This window comes from Fundulus heteroclitus, chromosome 3 (assembly GCF_011125445.2).
Source record: "Fundulus heteroclitus isolate FHET01 chromosome 3, MU-UCD_Fhet_4.1, whole genome shotgun sequence".
Lineage (NCBI taxonomy): Eukaryota > Metazoa > Chordata > Actinopteri > Cyprinodontiformes > Fundulidae > Fundulus > Fundulus heteroclitus.
Window position 1 is genome coordinate 40,175,851 of NC_046363.1, and position 24,132 is coordinate 40,199,982.

Below are 24,132 nucleotides of genomic sequence, written 5' to 3' on the forward strand. Positions count from 1 at the left end.
ATATTAGTAAAATATATTTTAAAAAGAAGTGGCAGGAATTATGGGATAGAGAAGAAAAGGCAAGATTTTACTATAACATTCAAAGAAAAGTAGGGGAATGTAGGGAAGGTAATAGGAATAGAAAAGAAGAGGATATTATATCCAGATTAAGGTTTGGGCATACAGGGCTAAATAGTACTTTGAAAATAATTAATAAACATAGTACAGGGTTGTGTAATTATTGTGGAGAGTCAGAAACAGTGCAGCATATTTTTCTAGATTGTGATAAGTACAATCGGGAAAGAGAGATATTAGTCAGAGAGTTAAAAAGAAATAAAGTAATTTTAGATATTAAAAAGCTGCTGCAAAGGTCCTCTGAAGATGTAATATTTAATAGCATTTTTAGTTATCTTAGGAAATCAGGTTTTATGGGAAGATTATAGTGATAGGACATCTAATCTATACTCCAGTCTGGAAGGTGGCGGTAATGCACCTATAAGTTGTTTGCCAACCGCCAAAAAAACCTAAAAGAAGAAGAAGAAGAAGAAGAAGAAGAAGAAGAAGAAGAAGAAGGCAAAAAGTCCAAGAAGAAGAAGAAACAGCAACAACAGCAGCCGAAACAGCAGAAGAAGAAACATTTGTGTTGGTTGCTGCTTTATTTTGTAATGTCGTTTAAAAGAGATGGAGACGATAAGAGCCAGCTCAATATTCTAAAGGTAAGGGTTAATGTTATATTATTACATTAAAGGTTAAAATTAGCATCCCCTTTAGTCACGGTTTGGTCTGTTGTACGGACGGATCGGGTAAAAAAATATTCCGTTGATCTCCAACATCATTAAATGTTTGTTTTATTCCAGAAACGGCGTGTGGCAGACCTTCTGTCTAATTTCATTCCAGAAGATGAAGCGACTCTTATGAAAAATGGGAGGTAAATTGAGCCTTAAAACGTGTTTACAACTGAAAATATTGTTGCTTTAATTTAAAGTTGGTAACAGCCGTGTGTTTGATTCCTAGATACGCTTGTCTTGTGTGCTCCTACCGTCCCGTGTTTGATACTGTTGACATGTTGACAGTCCACAGACAAGGAAAGAAACATCTATTGGGTGAGTTTCCCTACACAAAAAGTCAGGGCTTTCCCGACATTGTTCTAACTAGGGCTGGATGCTAATTCAATACCAATATGTATCACTTGACAGACATATATCGATGATAGAAAAAAAGATCAATAAAAAGTTCAATAGAATAACAGTTTTCCTTCCATTTGCATTCTAGCCATGTTAGTTAATATTACAGTCATTACATGTTACCAACCAATCACAAACAGACCCAGGAATGCTTCCTCCCCTTCAAAGAGTTCAGAGAGCACGCTTTCTTTTTTAAAAACTTGCTGTTTTGGTAAAAAGTTGGTTGAATAAAGGGTTGAGTTTGAATTCAGTGTTTGTGTCTGTATCTAAAAATAGGTCATTAAGCAACAGTTTAAAATGGCCAGGGCTGCACTTAAAATATATGTTTTGAATTTGTTGGTAATTATCTATATGATTTCTACTTTATCGATATGCTTTTTTTTTTCTATATCACCCAGCCCTAGTTTCAACCGGTTTGGCATCTTTATGGATTTTATGATCAGCTTATGTTATGGGGACCATATATTGATTAGCCCAAACAAAGACAATAGGCCTTGTTGTCAAAAACGTATTTTAATGATACTTTGGTTAATTCAAGCTGCAATAGGTAACTTTTGTATAAATTTATTTTTTTACATATTTGTTAAATATCTCACTATATTCTGAGAGTAAAATATGAGCCAGGCTGCATCCGAAAAAGGGTCTAATTGGTAAGGACTCGTTAGCCAAAGTGGAAGGCTCCTTCCGAATACCCTTAATAATAGCTCCTAGATCCTGTTCCTTGACCTTCCTTAGGGTCAACAGTAAGAACTCTATCATGGGGAGGAAAGGAGCTTCAGACTGCTGGGCCAATTTCGGACAGCCTTTAACTCCGACGTGACGGATGATGCGAGTCAAATCTGGACCTACAGCCTTCTGAAAATAAACTACATGTGCAATGTCTTCTCTCTAGACATTTTGTTGATTTCTGTGAGGGGACTGTGCTGATATGTCATGTTACGCAAAGAACTGTGGGATACCTAAAGGGTTCTTAGGGGCAGTAAGGGGCGTTGCGGGGTTCCAAGGCAAAAATAGCTGCAGGAGGGAGCATACGGGCTACTTTTCCTACATCCTTCCTAACTGACTGCACTATTCAGACAGCACTTAGCATGGCGACCGCTAACGCACTTACGCTTTGGCTAAAGAGTCCTTGCTCTATAAGGGTATTCAGCTCGAGCCTATGTGTGTCAGTGTTGGGAACTAGGGAGGGACCTGTAAGGTGTGCTTGTTCAAATTTTTAAAGTCCACAGTTTTCTCAAAACTCCCTACGACAGCTTTAAAGATGAATTGTAGTTTTAACATATTTGAAGTATCCGTTCTCTGTGAGGTTAGAAAGAAACTCCAGATAGGCTTTTACACTTCAACAAGCATAAAAATGACTAATGAATTAGAAAATGAATCTGCAACCATTACGGCTCACTTTTCAAGTCATACCAGACAAATGAATAAACAATGACCTTAAATAATATTCTGAGAAAATAAGTTTTTCTTTTAAATATAATGAGAAAAATAAAAAGTGGTGTCACAAAGATTTATCAAACACAAATGTGTATACCGGTGCTTCGGCCTTTAGTTTACGCTGACACAGTAACTTTTTCCTCATCCTCCTTGTTTGCCCATCAGTATTTCGCTGTAGAGCGGATCTTAGTCAACAGGATTTAGTTCCTCTACTCAACCAAACATCTTTGCAACATCGTACATTAGTATGATGCAAGAGAAAAACTGCTGGCTTTCTTTTCTAATTTTATTATTTTTATTAGATTGTTGTAAGTTGCAGGTTTTTGTATCGATTTGAGACACTAGGTGTCATCATTACTTATTGCTTCTTTAAATAGAAAAAAGTTTTTGTTTTTTTATTAGGACCCTTAATAAGCGACGTTCCTCATTTTAGTTTTAAAGATATGACGCATAGTAAAGGTAAACAATCTCAGAATAGAATAGAAATACCTTTTATTGTCCCACATTGGGGAACTTTGACTGTGACAGTGGCAAAGACGAGTAGACACCAGACCTACACACAAGATTAAATGATATAAATATAAAGGGAAAGTTTAACAGAGTAGAAATAATTTATCTGATACGGGGAACAAATACTGCACAATTATTTATGGATAAGGCATATTCAGGTAAAAATGAAATGTTGAAGTTAAAATGGAAGAAAAGCAGCAGCTGGTTACAGAACGGTGTAAGAAAGCCAGTGTAGTAATTGTCGATCAGAACAAGAACCCGTGCAACCAGTAACATGTTTATAAACTCTTATTGAATTTTTGTTGTGAGCAGCAGAGATTATAAAGTCTAACAGCAGCTTCTAGTTCATCGTATTGGTTTATTAGAGAAAAATCTTCTTTCTCGTGTTGCATTTATCAGGGTTGAAGATGTTCTATGGCAGAAAAGCAAGACTGAAGAGCGAAATATCCAAAAGACAACATGAGAACTACGTCCAGTCTGAGGAGACACAAGAGGTTGGTTGACTTTACTCAGCGTGTAACACTCAGCCAAAAGCTTTAATGCTGAGTGGGTCCTCCTTTAACAGCTAAACATGTCATTCTTTCTGGGCGTTAAAAAGTGCCTCTTTGGGGATATTTGGGTGAAGCTTTGATGTCTGGATCGTGTTTGTGGTCTTTAACAGTTTGAGTTTTCTCAGAGGAACAGAGCTCTAAAACTTGGCCCTTAAAACTATGACACTTGCATTTTTACCTCAGCATCACGTGATATCGCATTGAGTTTTGCACGAAAGTCATTATTTTCTGAAAAAATAAAACCCCAGCTTTTCTTTATTGGAGCCACTCTATTCAAATAATGCCAAGAAAACGCCAATACTGATCATGTATGTAAGTTACTGCTGGGTGAGCAGCTACATTCCTGAAAAAGTGTGGGAACCCTGTGGGCGGATGGTTTGCCAGAGGGTTAATGAATCATCATCAAAAACAACATGAGCTGAGCTAGTTTTTTTTTTTACCCTGCACCTTTTTGAACGCCTGGTGACTCTGACAAACTGCACCCTGCCAAGCGTTTTAAAGCAGCTCAGTGCCGGGACGTTGCACGCTGACAGCCAGATCGTTCGCTTTGGTGAACGCGGTTCTGCTGTGTTTCCAGGAGCCCTCCAGTTCAGCCCCTCTGCTGGCCCAAACGCGGAGGCTCACCCATCACGCTTTGCTAAAGACGGTGGAGTATAACAGCTGTCACAGGAAACCCAGGTGTGTCACGTGCAATTCCCGTTTTATGTCGTCACAACGAAGAGCTCAATTCTAACTACAGCTTCTGTCGTTCTTTTCAAGCACAAAAGCTGAAAGAAGGCCGACGGGTGGCGGCCCAGGTCGCTATGGTAACCCGTGCAACAAAACGCCGTCCTCATCCTGGACTCCTGAAGTTCCTCAGACGGTGTTAGCGGGCGACCCTGTTGACGCCAACGCAGGTAAGGTCTCTCCCTGGAAATCGGCGTGCAGGTTCTGTTTTATTTTTGACATTTTTTTTTTATTAATCATGAATGAAGAGTCGTCATCAGCATCCCTGGAAACAGGAGACCCGGCTGCAGCGCTACAAGCTGCAGAACCTCTAACGCCACAGAGGAGGAGGGAACTGGATCACTATCTCAAACTGAAAAGGTGTGAAACATTTCTTTCTTTTTTTTTTTTTTGTTTAAATTTGCTGTTGTTATTGATATTCAAGCAAAGCGTCAGGACGGTTTATGGCTCATGTCGTTATGCGTCGTCCGTTTCTTTATTTTAGTGACGGATGGGTGCAGGATCGCAGCGGCCAGTGGGTCAAAGACGAGAACGTGGAGTTTGACTCGGATGAGGACGAACCCGCGCCTCTTGTTCCGTTACCCACCGGCGACTGAAGCCGCAAGCAGCTGTGAGATACTTCTTGTTGGAGCACAGCGGTGGTTTATGAGCGACGGTGCTGCTCGGAGGAACCAGAACTCCTATCAGTGAGGACTCTGTGAAAATGCTGCTCTTCCATCAGAGTTTATTCCGTTTCTTTACTGATCCTTCAGCGTCTCCCATGAGAATCCTTAGTTTTTCTTCGTTGCTGTTCCGGGCGACGCTTGGATTTTACCTGCAGTACTTTGCGTGACAAGTTATTGCAGCTTCCCAGGATGTTTTGGGATGCGCTCTGTGTGCCGTAACCCGGCGGGGTGAAATGAAGTCACAAGAACCGGGAACAAAGCAGCGTTGCAAATGTTCGCACATGCTAAATTCCAGCTAATATTAAATGTTTTTTTGTTTTTGTTTTTTTCATGTATTGCTCTATTCTATTCAATTCAATTTAATTTATTTATATAGCGCCAAATCATGAAACATGTCATCTCAAGGCACTTTACAAAATCAAGTTCAATCATATTATTATCTAATCTCTAATCTGCCAAGAACTGTAACTTTGGGGGCTTGCAGCATTAACCCCAGCACATGTTCTAGGATTCCTTTAATTTCCTAACGAGCATCCAGTCACATGGTCTCTGTAAGTCCACGCTGTTCGGTTTCTCACGATCGTGATCAGTCTCTCACCGCCTCGTCACGGTTGGGTTCTCAACCAACCGGCCTCAACAGGAAGTGTGTGGAAACGCGTTAAACTTAGACGAGTGTAAAAGGCTGTAGCGACGCTGCGGCGGTGTGCTCGTCTATATTAATACCACGTCTTCTTCTAAATGGAGCCTTTTGGGATTAAAAAGAAGTAGTTAAGACTAAATATCTGAAGGTTGTTCCTTCTGAAAGCTCTTTGATTCCCTGCTGTAAGTTTGGGTGCTCGGTCGGACTCAGCCACCAGAACTTTGGTGGAGTTCTTGATTGATTGGCAGGAGGTACATGAAACCACGGGAGTGAGAATATGAGGGCAGAGGAACCTGACATGAGCTAGTGTCTAAATCTCTAATTTTACTGCCGCTGTTAAATTGCTTTAATAAAAGTGTTCTATTTCAACGTAAAACCCAGATTTATATTGTGTCAAAAACAAATAGTCCATTTGACCATTTTCATTCTTAAATATATTTATTTATGAAATAGCGATGCTCTCATTTAAAAGAAATCTATTCAGGTAGAGGCTATGATGAGCAATTACAACAAGCACTAGATTTTATTCACTCAGGGTGTTTCTCACACCAGGATATTTCTGTTGGACGGGTGTTATGAAGAAAAATGACAACCCTTTATTTAATTTTGCTATTTTAAAGATAATTTCATCACAGCAGGGCAGTAGTTTGATTCTTCTAAGAGGGCTTTAAAAGAAAACCCTGTTTTTAAATGATGAACCTACTGTTGTAAGCTTCCTCCCTGTGGATTGTTCTTTTCATTGTAAACCTGTGTGTGTAATTCTCAGGTCTGCAGTGGGCTGAAAAAGTGGGGCTCCAAAATAAAAATTTCAGCTGGTCCTGAGAGCTTGGATCCATTTTTTCCTCCAAATCTGGTTTATGATTTATTTGATGAGGCTTTAACTTATAATTTTAATATAAGCCTGAGCACAAACAAACTTCCTAAAGTTTGGAAATCCACATTCGTTCTACCACTGCTACCACGTGAACCCTCAGTTGTTAATAATTCTGGGTTTATTTCAAAATCGGTCATTCCAGGAAATGTTTTTTTTAAAATTGGTCTGTGAACAACTCAAAGGGGATTTTTAGAATTAAACGACGTTCTAAAGGTGCTTCAGTCAGGTTTCAGGAGGCAGCTGTGCTACTGCCGCCCTTAACCTTTTAAACGATGAGTTTAAGGCGAAAGGTTGTTTTGTTTTTTGCCGCTCTGTTTATTGACTTAGGGCATTTGACAACCTGGATCACAGTCACTTATTGTTGTAAAGAATTTCTAACGTCTCCAAACAGACGTACTTGGTAAATATCAACCAGTTTTGGACCTTTTTCGTGGTGACAGCAGTTGTACCTCAAGGCTTAGTCTGAGGAACAGTATTAAACTAATTAAATTCCTTCTACCATCTTTCTTCATATTTTTTTGTTTAAGAACAATTAAAACACATCAAGGTAAAGGTTTGTGGGATTAGTCAAGTCATGTTTCTCCTTCAGAGCTCTGAAGCCTCTAAAAACGGTAACAAGGGTCTTAATTGGCTTGGTTCCTACTTATTTATGCAATTTTCTTCAGAGAACAAAAAGGTGTTGTGCCTTATTATCAAATGAAATGTTGCATTTCTGAAACAAACTGAATCGGGAAAGAAAGCTGTCGGTTTGTCAGACCCCTTTGAAAGCCGTCCAGTCTGTCTTAGAGACCCAACAATGGAAATTCTTCAAAGACAACCTGTTTTAAATCCAGATTTGGTGCTGTGTTAAATGTTACATTATCGCTGTAACAATAACCCCTGAATTTGATTTGTCAAAATGCCAGCACCTTATGTTTAGTTGGTTGTTTTGTTATTGTCTTATCCAGAAGGGTCTTGTTGTCTGGTTAAAATAAAGGTTTAATAAAATAGAAAAATGAGACGTAGTAGCACAGAAAAAGATGGAGGACGATCCTGCTGTGGTTATGCAGAGCAAGGTACTTCAAGGATTTAAATTATTTTAAATCTCATATATGTTCATAAATCACACGAATAAGATGTGTTGCTTCTTTTCTTTAGTTTGCTGGATAGTCAGTTTGCATTTCCTGCCATAAGAGAGCTGGGCCGGGCTTTAGAGCGAGTGGATGAACTGCCATACCTGCCCAAGAGGAGCAAACTAGCCCAAGGAAAGGGTCTGTGCCATTTAAGATCTAACTTTAAAGTTGATCTGCAGTCTATCCTAATTTAAATCCCCTCTTATCCTTCCCCATAATTGAAGCTGCATTTTCAGGACGCTGTCTCAATTACATTGTGCCTACAAACCCGACGCTGCGTCTGAAATATACACAAAGAAACTAAAATAAAGGGGCTTTAAGGAAATAAAGAAGTTGATGAAAGAAACGGGTGGCATAAGGACCCAAAGCGGTTGAAAGCAGCTGCTACTGTTTGTAAATCTCTGGGTTCACAAAAGTGCAGCTCTCTTTAAAGTTGGTTCTTATATTTGGAACGAGGTAACTCAAGCTCAGCTCAGTTATGTTTTGCACCAGCGTCAAGAAACGGAGGGTAAGGGGTGTAAAAATAGCTCAGGTGGCCGGGGCGAAGTCACCGGATCAGGGAAGGATGCAAAGAATTAAAGTACTGTGATTCCTTTAATGGGGGTTCATTCTTTAACCTCATCAATATTCTGAAGGAGGAATATCGTTTTGCAGTTAAATGCGCCGAGAATGGAGTCATGAGAGACGCTGTTTGACTCACAGAAACAGGATTGACCATCACTTTCCAAATAAGCAACAGTACATGGAAGTAACAAAATTAAAATTGCCAAAGATGTAGGAAAAAAAAAAATAGTCCAATAGATATTTTTATTGAAAATATTTACAGTCTCCCTCGCTACATAAAATTTAGCACCACAAAAGTGAAAACGTTTTCATGGATGGAAGAATTGTCTAGTGAGGATGTTGGGGATGAACAAACTAGATCACCAAAAAAAAAAAAAAGACGCTTCACATTTGATCACATCGTTTTATAATGAATTGAGCAGCAAATGAAATGAAATGAAATGGTTAAGCATGGATGTTAGACATTGATGTGACCCAGCTTTATTTGGGAAGCTTCGTTCATCGCTGGCACAGCCCTGAGAGCCAAAGCCGGCAGCTTGTTGTCATCCGCAGTCTTTTTGGGCTCTGAGGGCTTCAGCCTGTTTGCTTCATCTCAGTCTCTGTTGGCGAACTGCAAAGGAGAGAAATATTACAGGTAAATGTACAATATTACTGTTTCGCTTAATCTAAATGGAAGCTGTTTTTCCTAAAATGTAGGGGCGGTTCTGATTAAAAATTTACACTCATCAAAAGCACTAATATTTATTTTATTCTTTTGCTTTCATTGATTGATTTTAACTACTTGATTCCCAGAATGAAATAATTGTACAATTAAGAGTTTATATGAGTTTAAAAACTCACTCTAATATTTGCATAGCCAGATATCTATCTATCTATCTATCTATCTATCTATCTATCTATCTATCTATCTATCTATCTATCTATCTATCTATCTATCTATCTATCTATCTATCTATCTATCTATCTATCTATCTAGATAGATAGATAGATAGATAGATAGATAGATAGATAGATAGATAGATAGATATAATCTTCATAGAACAACAGCCGAAACACTGGAGTTGTTAAAAAGCTTTGCGAAATAGATTGAGATTAAGTTTGATATATCTATATCTATATATAGATATAGATATATATATAGATATACAAAGTTACTTACATTTCACTTTTCAAATTACATGACAACCAAATGCTTTTTATAGCCATAACTAAACTTCTGGGATTATTTTAGCTTGATAATTGTCCACTCCAATTAGCAGAATTGTTACAGTTCATTTCAAATCATCTGGTTTCCTGACATTGACTCAGCTTTTATGAGCAGTCAACAAACTTTTAATGGGCCCGGGGTCAGAGACAAAAGCTTAAATGTTAGCCTGGTTTATTCATTGGAAAACTGTTTTGATGTGTTTGTAATTACTGTCCTGTTGGGAGCACTGGATTTTATCTTAAATTTAAACTTTCTGGTCAAAATTGGTTAAAATATCTCAGGCACCGCCGAGTCTTAACTATATGAACTGGAAATTGCCAAAAGACCAGTTTCGTGTTCAATTAGTATACTTTTGAAGCTTTTAACGCCTAAAATCCCTTCCAACTGTCAAGCATCAGTCTGTGTTAGATGAATGAAGATGAAGGGAATAATGAAGGAGGCCTACCTCTAACTTCCAGCTTCACCTCAATCAACGGCATGTTCCAACAGGACAATAAACCCAAACACATAAAAAACTGGGTTTGGAGTAGATAAAAGTTTTGTAATCAATCCATCTGAAAGAAAGGCTCAAATGTGTCATTAAAAGCCAAAAATGACCAAGATGTAAAGGCCAGTGATGAGATTTAAACTTCTCACTCTATCCATTTCAAGTTAAAGGTTCTTCACTGATTTTGGAGTGTCTGTGTTGATCTATTTCTGATTACTAAGACAAAACTTGTCCTGAACAGAGTGGGCAGCACTCACGCATGTCGTTGTTTCTTGTGATGGCCATGGCAGCTCTGGCTCGGGGGCCCTGCTGGTTAAAGTGATATCCAAACTTCAGGATGCTGGAGTTGTTTTCCAACATGGAGGCGATCTCCATCTCCACTGTGTCGCCCAGCTTCTGCCTCTGTAATAAAGGAACGGAGAGGAATTTACCTTAAAAATGACTTATATTTCTGGTTTGTTTTTAACAAATAAAAAATTTAAAAGTTAAACTTTAAGTGCGTTGAAACTAATCTTCAGGACGTCTGTTTCTTACCTGGTTGTCGATCTTCAGCTCCACCAGTGTGGCGTTATTAGCCATGGCTTTAATGATGGCCATCATGCCGTCTGAAGTAATAAAATTGGACTCAATGTTAAGACTCTGCAAGCTGGTGTTCTCCTGTAGCATCTCAGCACAAGCCTGTAGTTCACAGAGCAATGCACACAACCATACATATCATCACATGTTCTAAGGTGGAAATCATTTGGCAAACACTGAAGGGACGCCAGTTTATGAATACTTTGGCTTATTTTTTATTTTATTTTCTCAAGCTGTCTCATAACTATATCATTTAACCACAGTTAGTCCGCTTTCAAATAATTTCCAGCATGTAACACTGCAGAAAATATATACTCTACTGGAAAATGTATCTGATTTAAACAAAATAAAAGCAACAGCAATAACACCAGAGTCTTAAGTAATGTGTCTTTCTTGCTGCTACAGCTATTTAAACTTGGATGTACTCACATAAGCCACAGGGTCATTGCTGCGAGTCGCAGCAATGCTCAGAACCTCCACATGGGAGTTCTCCTTCATTGCCTCAAAGACCTCCTTTAGTGTTGGGATGGGAATGTCCTACAAGTCAAATGGTCAACGTAGTAATCTTGATTTGAACCAGATTTAAATTAAATGTTGTACTTTATTTATATATATATACACATGTATATATATAGACATATATATATATATATAGGGAATGTTCTATATATCTATATAGTATTGATATATATATACTATATTGTATCCTATCTCTCTCTAGTATGATACTCTGTTACCTCTCTCTTCTTAGATAGCCCTCTCTCCTATCTTCTAGTCTCTTAGAAGAATTCTTCTCTATCTCTCTTGTGTATTCTATCTCTCTCTCTCTTGTTATGTCTCTCTCCTCCCCCGATTCCACTCTTTCTATCTCTCTCTCCTGTTCTGTCTCTGTTCCTCTCGTCCCCATCTCTCTCAATATCATCAGTATCTCCTTCACAGAGGATCTAGATAGAGAGACATATATAAGAGATATATATATATATATATATATATATATATACATACATACATACATACATATACATATATATATATATATATATATACATATATATATATATACATATATATATATATATATATATATATGTGTGTGTGTGTGTGTGTGTGTGTATATATATATATATATATACTGGCAAAGGACAGAAATTCATAAAATAACTTGAAAACAGTCTTCAGGTTTAGTATGTTTTGAAGAACAGAACATCTATTTGTTATTTCATGTGGCGATGGAGCACAGAAGCTACCTTGATGTTGTTAAGGTTGACCTCAGTGAGTGAGCTGTCGTTGTTGAGGATCCTCTCCACTGTCTCCTCCACATTGGTGGGGTTTGGAGGTTCTTCAGGGAAGATCTTGAACGGATCTGGTTTCACAACACCTGGATGTGAAAGGAAGACACAAGCGAGACCAAAGAGATGCCGGGTGAAACGAATCTGGACGCCTCAGCACTGTTAAATGTCAGAGATCAGATTTCTGCAGTTTCTAAAGTGAGCTTCACTCACTGTTGATGCCCTCTGTGTTGGCGATGGTGCCTGTGGTGCCCAGGGCATCGTAGTACTGCTTGTTGCTCATCAGCGTGTACATTCCAAGGATGGCTGCAGGTACAGAGAGACAACCACTGTTCAGATATACAGGAACTGCTTTATACTAAAGCACGGCCTGCTTTAGTGTCAGTTTTTATCTTTTAAACCCAACCTGTTACTGTGTCTCTACTCTGACCTAAAGACAAGTTAAGACAAGTTGTAACACGCCGGTCAGCCTGGCAGCCTATGTATGTGTCTCAGAACAAAAATGCTGTGTTATTTTGTCAGAGCTGAGTAGAGACTGGGCTGCATGGTGCACAGGAAGGTCCTGGCATGTTTTCCCCGGGCATTTTTGGGTTCTCTTCAGGAGCGCCGGCTTCCTCCCAAAGTACGAAAACATTAAGTATATAGATTAAGCTTAATCGCTAAACAGACTGGTGACCTGTCCAGTGTGCGCGCCCAAAGACCGGCGAAGATAAACACCAGCCCCACCACAGCCTGGTACTTATAAACACTTCTAGACAATCAATGGATGGATGGTCTGTTCCAGAGGTGGCAGGGGTTTAACAACAGGCATTTAAAACAAATACTAATGAAAAAAAAACACACGCAAAACAAAGAGAAGACAGAATTCATACACAAAAAAAGGAAATTGATAATTAGAACCATATGCATTAGAAACAGATGTAGAGTAGTAGTAGCAGCTATTTGTGACCATTGTGAGGATAACAGAGCTCTCCTTAACACTAGTCGTTCACTAAAGTAACTACCTAAGTGAACGACTCCTCATTTCCTCCAAGAACCGCACACATCTTCTCATGGGGGATGGTTCCAAATACCTCCCAGTTCCACAAAAGCTATTTTTTTTTTAAAGACTTTTGAGCTTTAGACAGTTTTTTAAATATAATTTTAACACTAACTGGCTGGATATGTAACCAGACAGGTATCAGTTAAAGAAAAGCTTTCTAGAGCTGTGAAAGGCTGCGGCTGCGCGTTAAATCCAACTGTCCGTCACTAAAACCCATTAAATAACATTTGAATTCACATCTAAGTGAACAACATCTGCAATCATTAAGTCAGAAGTACCATGTTTGTGCTGAAACGGCGTCTACAAGACGACCACAAGCTAAAATCTGGAAGTACCAGAATTTCTCAAACTAGTTTAAATTTCAATTTAATCCGTTTCTTAGTTTGTTTCATAAAGGTCTTCATTATGAATTGGCACTATGTAAAAAAAAAAAAAAAAAAAGACAAATCAGTTGATTTATATCATCCTGTCAAATTTGCAACATAAACGCACATTTGGAATAGGATGAGAACTATGTGTATTTTAAATAAAACAACAATGTATGGATCAGTACTTAAGCATCTTTATTTCCCTCTTTGCTTAATATATCTTTAAAAAAAGGAGTGAAATACAAGTAAATATGTTGCTGTCTTTTCTTTCTTCAGCTGCTGTTATTACAGTTTGTCACCAGAAGGTGGCAGACTGTTGTTTTGTTGCCTGCTTTTTGGGAAGTGCCAGCCCCAGAGTGATGTGTGACAGCGCCCACCTCCCCACCCAGCAGCCTCCAGGCCCGGTGTGGGGAACCATGGGAAGGGCCTTGAGAGAAAAGAGAAGCCAGGGGGGACAGCTGCTTATTCAGGGGGCAGGGATTTATGGGAGGGGGGGGGGGGGGGGGGGGTTCTGGCAATTAACAGCCCCGCCTCATCCTACTTGGCCCCGGCAATAACCGTGGTGGCTTTACAACACAAAGCAGACCCCTGAACTAGAACTAAAACAAAAACTTAAAGTGATTGTCTAAAGAGAGAAAAAACACAATTTAGAATTGAACTTTTTGGCCTAACTTTCCTGATGCCGTCTCAGCTCAGATGGGACAGTTTATGCAATCTTTCAGCGTGTCCACCATAAAAGCCCACACAAACACTGACAGGGGCTAACTGAGATTTAATCCTGATCTGGATGCTGTCCAGGGTCAAACATGCAGCGGCTTTAACGGGCCGGCGGCGCTGGACCAACCCCCCCCCCTCCCCCGCCCCCGTTCCACCTCTACAGATGCCTGCTCGCCTGACGGGACGGTCAGAGGAGCTCGGCTGCTCGTTCAGCCTGCTTAGCCAAACTCAATGAAGTTGACTTGTTTAACGATTCGGTTTGCTCCACTTCAGAACTCAATCCAATTAGTGATTAGCAGCCATGAGTTTGACTTTCTGAATTTTGGTCACCTGTCTGCTGTGAGAGCAACACTTGTCTTTCCAGTGCTGCTCAGAATAAAATCCTCCAGTGCATTTCTATTCACTTTTTTTTTATAAAAGGTTCTTTCTGAACAACGGGACACGTCACATTCTGAATCCTAAACTAGAGTTTATCCATCCTCGCCTTCAGGAAGCAGAGGAAACTGCAGTGCCTTCCCAACATGTCTGCTTGTAGCAGATACAGTATCTTTGCTCGGACCGACCCCGCATCCTCCCCACCCGTTCTTCAGTGGCCTCGGGCCAGGCTTGTTTATTTTAGAGCCGCTGAGCTCGGGGAATTGGAACCCGCCGCATTTCTGGCAGCGTCTGTTCGCCCGGGACAACTTTGCCGTCTTGGTGTTGAGGGAAACAATTTTGAAAGCAACAGTGGAGACAACAGGCCCGTGTTGAACTATGTGGGTCAGAGTGGCTGCAGAGAAAACAATGAGATCACGTTATCGCGCTTTAGTGAGCCGCTGCTGGTGGGAAACTGAACGGGGGGGGGACACATTTTGGAAAAGCGAAGCATAAACATGCCCGTTTTTTTTTTTTTTTTTACATTTTTGGATATTCAATCAAAAACAGCATCAGCGTTCTAAAGCTGCTGTGATATTAAACGCTTGAGTGGGATACATTTCCGTTGGCTTACTAAGTTTAGTTATTTTTACTCTGCAAACTTGATGAGGCTTATGGTGAACATTTTTGTGACATAAAAACATGCTACTGATGTTTCTAAAGTGACGGTGCTTCTCTAACCTGCAATGTCGCACATCTCTGCGTCTGTGGCGTTTTTCAGAGCCTCCTCCAGCTCCGGCTCCAGGATCACCTGCTCGTTCAGGGGAATCTCCTTTGGCTTCTTAGGCACGAATTCCTTCCCTGGACAGAGAAATAATATGAAAAAAACATGAGTTTTAATACTTTATATGCTCATCACCTCAAATTAACTGAGGTTCTGCAGATTTTATTCACTGTTTGGATGAGAAATAAACTTTTTGGATGACAGTTCTCCTTATGAAAGCGTTTTCAGAGTTAGGAAGCAGTCATGAATCGTACACCGGTACGTTGTCATCGTTCTCTGGTGCTAAATCTTCACAGCAGCAGCTTGAAATCGGACAAAATTGAAATTTGGATGGAGCAGAAACTTGCATTTCCAGTTTCTATTTAATGAATATGATAAATTGGACCTACAGTGCAAACATTCTCTTACAAAAATCTAAAACCTTTTAGGTGTAAACATGCTGGACTGCAGCTGGATAATGAATGTGGCCTCAAAAGGCAGTCAGCTGCAACATCCCTCACATCTGAAACTAAGAGCACTGAACTTTGGTGCAGTGGTGCATTGCAGACTGCAATGGTGTGGATGCTTTAAAAAGCTGGAAAAAGCCAGAAACTAGACCTGCAGAAACCAGAGCTCCTTTAGTACTGTTTTTTCCTAAAGTTTCCTAAAACTCAGAGCAGAACTAAGTGAGACGTGTCGCCTTTTTACGGCTCTTCCCGACCTTTCTTTTGCCCGGTGAAGGGCACCAGGTCCTCCCTGTCGGGGTGCTCCAGGGCCTCCTTCTCCAGGTGCTGCATCAGAGCGTCACGGTCAAACGGCCCCGTCGGGCTCTTCTTCGTCTGGTCTCGTTGCCTCATGCCAGCTGGGAGCATGGCATTCTGGGAGCACATGAGATCGGGTTTGTTATGTCAATTAGAAATGAAGTATAACAAGGCAATATAATGGCCATTTTATTTTAGTGAAGAAACGGTGAATTCTTGAACGTTTTAAAGCACACGTTCTGGGAACTCTCAGAGGTCTGTCAGGTAGAAAGTAGTGGAGAGTTTTAAAGCAGGGATGTGCTCTAAAATCTATTTCAAGCGTTGCACTAATGACACAAATGCAAACGTACCAAGATGTCCATTGACCTGAGCTGACAGCTAAGCAAAGAGAGCCTTAATTAGAGAGGCAACCCATGGTGACTCTGGAGGAGCTGCTCCGGTGGGAGACTCTGACAACAAGCAGTCTACAAACGAGACCTTATTGGAAGGGCGGCAAAAAAGAAAGGCATTTTTAAAAGAGGACCACGAGAAGTCCTGTTTGCAGTTTGCAAACCCTGAAAACATCATTCCCGTCACACAGCAGGAGGATGGCAGCATCAGCCTGCGGGGATGCCTCACTTCCGTAGGCATCATCTTTGGCCTGTCACATAAAATCCCAGTCAAGTATGTTGATGTTTGTCCAAATGTGGAAAGAGGAATAAACACTTTTCTACAAGCTCTAAATTGGGTTGGTTGCAAACAAAAAAAACTAGGTTAATGAGCAGTCTGTCCACATACAGGAAGAAAAAAAAAGTATTACTTCTCAAGTTAATTTGCCACCTTACCACAAATTTAGTTTCAAAAACATTTTATTTACATCAAATATCTTTCCCCGAATGTATTTCACTACATGGATTCTGGCAAACTACAAAAAGGGCTTCTTATTTATTTATTCATTCATTATTTCCACACTTTTAGCTACTCTTCCTTAAAGATTTGTGGAGTGCACTACTAGGAGTTCTGTTTACAGCTACTCCCGCCTGAACTGTTGATCTCTGCACAAGTCTCCATGAACTCATCACGTCCGGCCTCTGGGATTTTTGCCCGTTCCTCAAGGCTAAACGGCTCCAGCTCCTTCACGTCAGAAGGGTTTTCACTTCCATTCAGCGATCTTTAAAGGCATACTATGCAACCGGGGTTGATTTTCCAGCGAGGCTCCCCCCAGAGGGCGAAAGTAAAAGTGCACTGTCGTAAAGATGCTCAGCTGTTCTGGTTCCTCCGTCAAGCCAGGCACGGTTGTTTTGAGCTTAGCAGACAGGCGAACGCAACGAAAAGTGGAAAAAACGGCAGTACAAACAATGACTAACACAGTGAAAGTATGAACATCAAGCTTCCCGCAGCGCTATCTTGGCGAGGCCGCCGCCGCCAGTTTTATTATTATTATTATTATTTATTTATTTTTTTTATGTTGGCGAGACGCCACCGCCTCGCCGCCGCCGCCGCGGTAGCATCTCGCCAACATAAAAAAAAATAATAATAATAATAATATGCTTGAATGTTTATTTGACGTTAACACGCGGTTCTTTGTTGTTGCTTTCGCGCGTGCATATAGTGAATGGCAGGGAAAAAACACATGGAGTTCTCGCCGTAAAGCGAGACTTCTGTGTGTGCGGGCCGTGAGCTCTTGCAATTGCAAGTGCGGTATTTCCCCCACAGACCACCAGGACGGCCGAGAAAACCTTTGTTCGACCTGAAATGACTAATTTAATCATCCAAAACAGTATGGAACACATTAATTAACTGGAAAATGTTGCATAGTACGCCTTTAAGTGTAACCACGGACTGTCAATTGGATCGGGGTCTGAACATTTAAATGTTTCCACTTAAACCATTCGAGTGTCTTTTTTTTTTAGCAGCGTGCTTCAGGTCACAGTCCTGCTGGAAAGTGAACCTCCGTCCCAGTCTCATGATATTCCTGTAGTTTGTACAGTTTATGTGTAGAACACTAGTTCCAATTTGTAGACGTTGTTGCATTTTGGTGTCATCAGGATGGGAAACAGAAATATAATGTCAAGATTTCGTACAACTATTTGGCGTTGATCACCCGTTGTGACAAAAAGCATCAGTAGCAGGTGATCAGAAGCTCCGTACCTCAGGGTCCATCTCCTGCAGCTCATACTCCAGCTGCTCCAGCTCTTGAGGGCTGAGGCCTTTGAGGATGGCATCCTCATCGATGTTCCTTGGGTCCGACATGGCTTACATGCACTCCCGCTCACTCATACACACCCCTGGATCAGAGGGCACTGTGGGGGAAAGAAAGGCAGAGAAAACTATTACAAAACCATCAGAAGTCTTTTTTTAAACCTGCCCCTTGACGTGCTTACAAACATTAATTATAAACCCTCAAAAAAGTGACTCAAGGATCCATGTTACAGCTCATTTTATAGACGTCAGTCCCCAGCTCGTCCAACATTTTGTGTAAATGCCAAATCTCCTAAATCCCTGGTTATGGGTCTCCTGATTTCTGATGATCAAGAAAAAAAAAAAAACAGCCACAGAGGAGAGCAGCTTCACCTAAAAGCGCGTCAAAGCTGACGGGCCGCGCTCTGAAGCCCGGCATACGTGAAACGCGTGTCACAAAGAGAGCAGGGTCCTTGTAACCTTAAACCCTTCGCTCACCACATGGCAACTAAGAATAGCAGAATGTAGGGAGGACTGAAAAGAGCCATCCCTTATTTATCATTGACAAACACCCGCTCATACAGAAGCAGGCCCACCCAAAACATATCTGCAAACGCTGCTGCAAGACCGCTGTCCCGCAAACACGGGGCAGAGGGTTGGTCGCACATAACAAGAACTTTAAACACGCGTGTGAGGGAGGAAGGGACGTCTGTGTTGGAGGGGCAAACGTTTTCATTGTTGGTCCAGATTTTTCCCATCTTTGACAGAGACATAAAATCTCCCCTGAATTGGGTTTTGCGTTGCCTTCCGCTTATCTTGGATAAGATCGCAACAAACCCAGACTTCCCTGTTCCCATTAACACTCTCCAGCTAATTCTGGGGGGGGTTCCCAGGCGTTCCCAGGCCAGATGGGATATAAAGTCCCTTTAGCAAGTTCTGGGTCTTATCTCCTCCCAGTGGGACGTGGCCAGAAACCCCCCAGAGGAAGGCAACCCAGGCGGCATCACGATCCGAACAACCTCAACCGGCTCCTTTCCACGCAGAGAAACAGCGGCTCTACTTTGAGCGCCCTCCAGATAACGGAGCTCCTCACCCGTTCTTCTAGGCTGAGCCCGGCCACCCCCGCTATTGAGAAAAGGTTTAAAATAAATAAATAAAAAAATCACCAAAACTGAATTTTCTCTACCAGATTTTGGCCATGAGATAAGCGAGGAAAATCTTCGTCATTCAGGGAGAATTCAAAATAAAGCCGATGGCTCCTGGAGGGCCTCTCTTCCCAGGTTTTCCAGATGCATCCTCCTGGGAGGAGACCCCGAACAGACCCAGAACTCGCCGGAGGGAGTTCATATCCTTTCTCAACAGATGACACATTAGGATCCCTCAGAATGAGCTGAAGAGTGCAGCTGGCAAGAGGGATCTCTGGGTTTCCCTCCTGGATCTTTAATCCCCGTGACACAGTCTCAGAGCAGCAAAAGGGAACGAAAGACTAAGTAAATAAAACCAGATCAACTCGAATGTAGAGCTTTCATTCTGATCCAGATGTTGTTTGTAAATCACCTTCCAGGACATGATGGCCTAAATCAATTTTTTTTCCAGGTTTTTCAGAAAACACACAAAATAATACAGCAAGTTGATTTCTGCAAAATTATTCTTAGCAAAAATAAATTACAAGGCCAAGGTGACGAAATGTGACAATTTATGTAACGACTTTGCCGCAGAGGCAGAAAGCACAAACATAAAATGCTCAGTAGATCAAGATCCTGCTGGACACAGAGCCGCAAGGTCCAGACGGACCGCGGTAAAGAAATACAACGATTCTGTGAATCTGGGAGCTTGGATACAAGGAAAAATTCACCGTTCTCTTCCAAAGTAGCACAGGGCTGGTTTATCCTAAAACATTGTTATAGAACGACTTACTACTGCTTTAAGAGTCGCCACCACTCACTGAGGACACACAGAGCTGAGCTTTAAACATTTATCCTTTGTCCATTTTTATTGAAATAATTTCTTTGAGTCATCAACCAAACATAAAATCAAAGTTAACCTTTCCAAAAACAATCTGACCTCTTTGCACATACGATTCCCAGTTTGTAAAGCCAGAAACTGATAGATGTTTTCAGGCGATTAGAAGCAGCTATCTTTAATCTCAACATCAACCCATGATTTTACCATTTGTCATGAATTTTGTTCTAATGGTTTAACCAAGAAATAAAAAGTGATCTGGGTATAGGTTGTCAGGTCTCCTGAACAATCAAGCATTGATTGTTCAGCAACAAGCAGAAGTGAGACCATATGATCAAACTGCTTGTATGTTTGTTCCTGCGTGACTCGACGGCTCACTGCTGCACTAATGTGTAAAGCCGACGACACAAAGCCAGGATCGCTGGCTAAGAGTGGAGGAAGGTAGAGATTTAAAGGATAAGGAGGAGAGGGGAGCATGCTGATCAAAAAAAAAAGTGGAATACAACTCAGTCATGATTTGGTTTTACCATGAACGAGAGACCAATTTTAAAATACACAAGCTGGCAAAGTGCGTCTTTTTTTATTGCTTTTAAATCTGTCCCTAAACTTCACCAACACTCCCTTTAAAATAGAAACAGAAAGAGACTCTATAAAACATTTCAGCTTTAAAACTTGTCCTCATCGCTGAATAAAACACTGAAACATGAAAATCTTGTCTACAACAGTTTGTGCCATTGCCCTAATATTGACCTCTAAACTTTAGTATGTGATGGCCCACGATGAAACCGGTTAATAAACGTCCAATATTCATACAAATTTACTCTTATTACGTCTTAAAATTAAACTAAAGAATGTCACAGAAAGTGGCGCTAAATGTTGCAAATGCAATAATATGTTTATTTGTCCCCTGCAGCTGGGTTTCTGTATGCAACTAAAGTCTGACTGTGACTCTAAAGGGCTTATTTTCAGTTACGGATATTTTATATGTCGTTTAGGTGCTAAACAAAATGCAAAGAAGGACGTTTTTTCTGACTTTAATAATGAGAAATGGGAGGAACTACAAATTCAGACTCCTGTGTCTCCTCCTGAAAAAGCAAAAAATTATTTACCATCATTTTCTTTTTCAGAAGTAAATAAATGTCACCGGGTACACAAGATAAATCATCAACTCAAGCAACTTCTATGGGTTCATCTTATAGCTTATATTTTAGATAGAAAACTGTGGCTAACAAATGAAGTTTTTCTGGTTTGATTCTTTTGTTTATTACTGTCAAGATTTTCTAAGGAAACGTGCTAAACCTTTCTTGGTAAATGATCGTGTCTTGTTCACACTTGTAGAGTTTAATCAAACAATAATAGTTATCAAGCAATGAATCTGAATTTGATGTTAGACAAGACACTGTTAAGACTTCAACAATTATAAATGTTGCAACTAGTGCTGACTGATTTCTGGAGCAAGATGAAAGTAAGATGCAGAAAATTATTGTTTCCCATCTTTTATCCCTATTACCCATTTAGCATTGTTTAATCTTTTTTTTTTGTTTTTTTGTTTTTTGTTACAGAAAATAGAAAAGACCCCAGAGATCATCTCTGAGACCTGTTTTAAAAAAAGTCAACCTTCTAACATTTTTACATTCTGTCACTTTTATGGTGGATACATCTAACAATAATTAGATTTAGACATTGTTGGATCATAATGTTTATTTAGTCCTTACTAGTCAGTTTGGTATTTTTCACATTGAAGCAGCTTTTCTGCCCAAAGACCAGGTGAAACCGTTACACATCTTATTTCGTGAGCTACCATCATTTTTTATTTATTTTAAATTATTTTGTGTGTCCTGTTTGGCAATTTGGCATTAAGAATTGTTGTCTTAATGCCAAAAAGAGCCCAACAGTATTTTTTTTCACAAGCGGAACCTTACTGCTTTAGCCATAGCGCTCCACTTGATTTATACATGCGAGAAGCTTTATTATAATTTATGCAGGGAATATTTCATGTTAAATGGACACTGAAACAAGAAGGTAGAAAAAAAACAGGAGAAAAGGTGAAAGAGAAAAGGGAGAGAAAGAGGAGAGAAAAGGGAGAGAACGATACATCATCAGTCTGCTTCTACACCTGCAAAGAGAGATATAAAAAGAACAGCAGAACGAGCTGATAGAGTATTATAGATACAAACAACCAACGCCTTGATGCCATCACTGAAGAATATACAGGATTATTTAATACACAATGTACAAAGTGAAAGCTGAAGATAATAATAGGGGTTTTCTGTATAGAAGTGAGTCTGTAAACACCTGAATCTAAGCACCTGTAGATGTTTGTGAGAATATAGTTGTGTCTGTGAGGTTTATCCATGAGAAAAATGGAGCTACCATCCCACTGAAGAGTGACTTTCTTTATGCTAAGTGTAGCGTAGCTCTGTCCTAAAAAATGACAACCATCAATTTTCTGACAAGCAGCTTGTTAACGCGAGCAAATCAATAAAGATTCTTCGTCTGTATGTCTGTTGTTCCCAGTATTGAGTTCAACCTGCAACCAGCTTTTAAAAGTACAAGTAAAAGTTTACCCACAGCATCTGATTTCTCTGCTTGTAGTTTTTTCCCCCTCCTATTTAATGAACATTTATGGCTGAGTTATAGAGTTTTACAAACAAATTCCTGAACATCAGACGTAAATGCAGTGAAAATGCTTGTTTAATAGGTTGAATTTAATCTAAAGTAATGCAGCAGCAGGAGATAATAGCCTTTTAAAATAAAAAATACAATATAATTATTGGGGTTTTATTATCACAGAGTTGAAGGTTATGCACACACACATCCTCTGAAATGATTATCCCATCTTCTCCATCACTTGGGGAACAGATAATTAATTTAGGTGTTAGAAACCAAACTCCAGCTTTGGTTGCCCTTCAGATTTCTCATTTTCTGTAACCATGGCCGAATGAGAGACGCTCGTTCTGCTGCAGACCTCTCTGAGGATCTCTCACCATGCCAGGGTCATCTTCTCCACGCCTTACCGCCCGAGTGTAACATTCCAAATCAGCCCTCAGATTAATTTTAGCCTCACAAGTCAGTCAGCTACTTTCAGCCGTGTCAATGCACCCCGGCTTGGGTTGCTACTTGAGACCGTGTTGGAGGACCATTTGGAGAGCCCTGAGAGCACATTTTAAAAGATTTGTTTGAGGACGGACCCTTGAAAGACAATCTGATCCAGGGTAAAGAAATAAAGATGTCAGACTTTAGTGGAGATTCAAGGGACTTGGTGAAAAGAGGACAAACTTTACCCTCTCTGCATCCAACCTACAGCCTCCAGAGACAAATGTCCCAAATGTCTGTGACAAATGAACCACACGGCGATGGGACGCAGCCGGATGGCTTCACCCTCTGCTGAACACAGGAGCTGGCAAAATATACCTCGCATAAACCCGCACAGTTTTTGGCCTTAACTCTAAACCAATTTCAGGAACACTGAAGAACTCCTGAACAACAGATCTGCGTTTCAACGACTCGACTCGCTCAGTTCTGACCCAGAAAGAGAAATGAACGGATGCCCACATGACGAAGAAGAAGAAGAAGCAGCAGAGACAGAGGAGAGAGCAGCCTGGCACCTACCTTCCCAGAAAGCACAGGGCTGAAGCCCCTCACCAGGACAGAAGCTGAAGTTTGAGCAGGTTCCCTCTCTTCTTTCCCCCCCCCCCCCCCCCCCTCCCTCCCTCTCTCTCTCTCTCTCATGGGTCAGGCTTCAGGGTTGCTATGCTGAGACGGGCTCACCAACGGCACTTTGAGAAGTCAGCGTTTTATTCTTTTGGCTGTGAGACAGAGGAGGGGGTCGCAGGGGGAGATGTGGGGCGCGCTCCTCGTCAGGCTTTCAGATGATAGTCCAACAGAAGGAGAAAGGAGGACATCTAATGGTTTTAGTGGGGATGTACACTGGAGCAGAAGTGCAGCTACAACAGCCTCCACAACCAGTGCCAGACCTGGCAACTTAACATGTGCAAAAGCCTTAAACTCCAGATCTGATCTATATACTAATAATTAATCGTTAACTGTAAAATAATTTACAAATATTTATAGGTTTTGTCAATAAATGCACTCATATTCTTCTTAAATCTTTTTCTTTCCGCCTTTTCCATGAGCAAGGCCCCAGTTTGCTGTAAAGCTGCCCAACGCTCCCTCAGGGGTGGGTTAAATGCAGAAAACAGGT

General features: G+C 40.6%; 2 protein-coding genes across 4 annotated transcripts; one reads left to right on the forward strand and one right to left on the reverse strand.

Moving 5' to 3' along the window:
- Nucleotides 1–559: 559 nt before the first annotated feature.
- scnm1 (sodium channel modifier 1) lies at nucleotides 560–8,620 on the forward strand. The gene is made up of 8 exons (XM_012864807.3): nucleotides 560–695; nucleotides 837–907; nucleotides 994–1,082; nucleotides 3,510–3,604; nucleotides 4,239–4,339; nucleotides 4,421–4,557; nucleotides 4,636–4,747; nucleotides 4,872–8,620. Exons 1-8 carry the CDS (start codon nucleotides 645–647, stop codon nucleotides 4,981–4,983), a joined length of 768 nt encoding a protein of 255 aa, XP_012720261.2. The 5' UTR covers nucleotides 560–644; the 3' UTR covers nucleotides 4,984–8,620.
- A 9-nt stretch (nucleotides 8,621–8,629) lies between these two features.
- On the reverse strand, nucleotides 8,630–23,625 carry tmod4 (tropomodulin 4 (muscle)). 3 transcript variants are annotated; one of them, XM_036135389.1, is made up of 10 exons: nucleotides 23,541–23,625; nucleotides 17,937–18,088; nucleotides 15,767–15,923; nucleotides 15,024–15,143; nucleotides 12,015–12,107; nucleotides 11,760–11,890; nucleotides 10,942–11,049; nucleotides 10,471–10,614; nucleotides 10,194–10,338; nucleotides 8,830–8,852 (listed from the first exon to the last, which is right to left on the reverse strand). In XM_036135389.1, exons 2-10 carry the CDS (start codon nucleotides 18,036–18,038, stop codon nucleotides 8,830–8,832), a joined length of 1,023 nt encoding a protein of 340 aa, XP_035991282.1. In that variant the 5' UTR covers nucleotides 18,039–18,088; nucleotides 23,541–23,625. The 3 variants fall into 3 exon arrangements, with proteins under 3 accessions (XP_035991281.1, XP_035991282.1, XP_035991283.1); XM_036135390.1 differs by lacking the exon at nucleotides 23,541–23,625 and adding an exon at nucleotides 18,360–18,448; XM_036135388.1 differs by lacking the exon at nucleotides 23,541–23,625 and having other exon boundaries at nucleotides 8,630–8,852; nucleotides 17,937–18,038.
- Between the last annotated feature and the right edge of the window lie 507 nt (nucleotides 23,626–24,132).

Excerpts from the sequence above, each read along its gene's own strand:
- scnm1 (XM_012864807.3), top strand. The coding sequence starts at position 645 with ATGTCGTTTAAAAGAGATGGAGACGATAAGAGCCAGCTCAATATTCTA. Across the intron at positions 908-993 it reads ACTCTTATGAAAAATGGGAG|ATACGCTTGTCTTGTGTGCT; the intron begins GTAAATTGAGCC and ends TTTGATTCCTAG. Across the intron at positions 4,340-4,420 it reads AGCTGTCACAGGAAACCCAG|CACAAAAGCTGAAAGAAGGC; the intron begins GTGTGTCACGTG and ends GTTCTTTTCAAG.
- tmod4 (XM_036135388.1), bottom strand. The coding sequence starts at position 18,038 with ATGTCGGACCCAAGGAACATCGATGAGGATGCCATCCTCAAAGGCCTC. Across the intron at positions 11,050-11,759 it reads TCAACCTTAACAACATCAAG|GACATTCCCATCCCAACACT; the intron begins GTAGCTTCTGTG and ends TTTGACTTGTAG. Across the intron at positions 8,853-10,193 it reads CACAAGAAACAACGACATGC|TTCGCCAACAGAGACTGAGA; the intron begins GTGAGTGCTGCC and ends TCTCCTTTGCAG.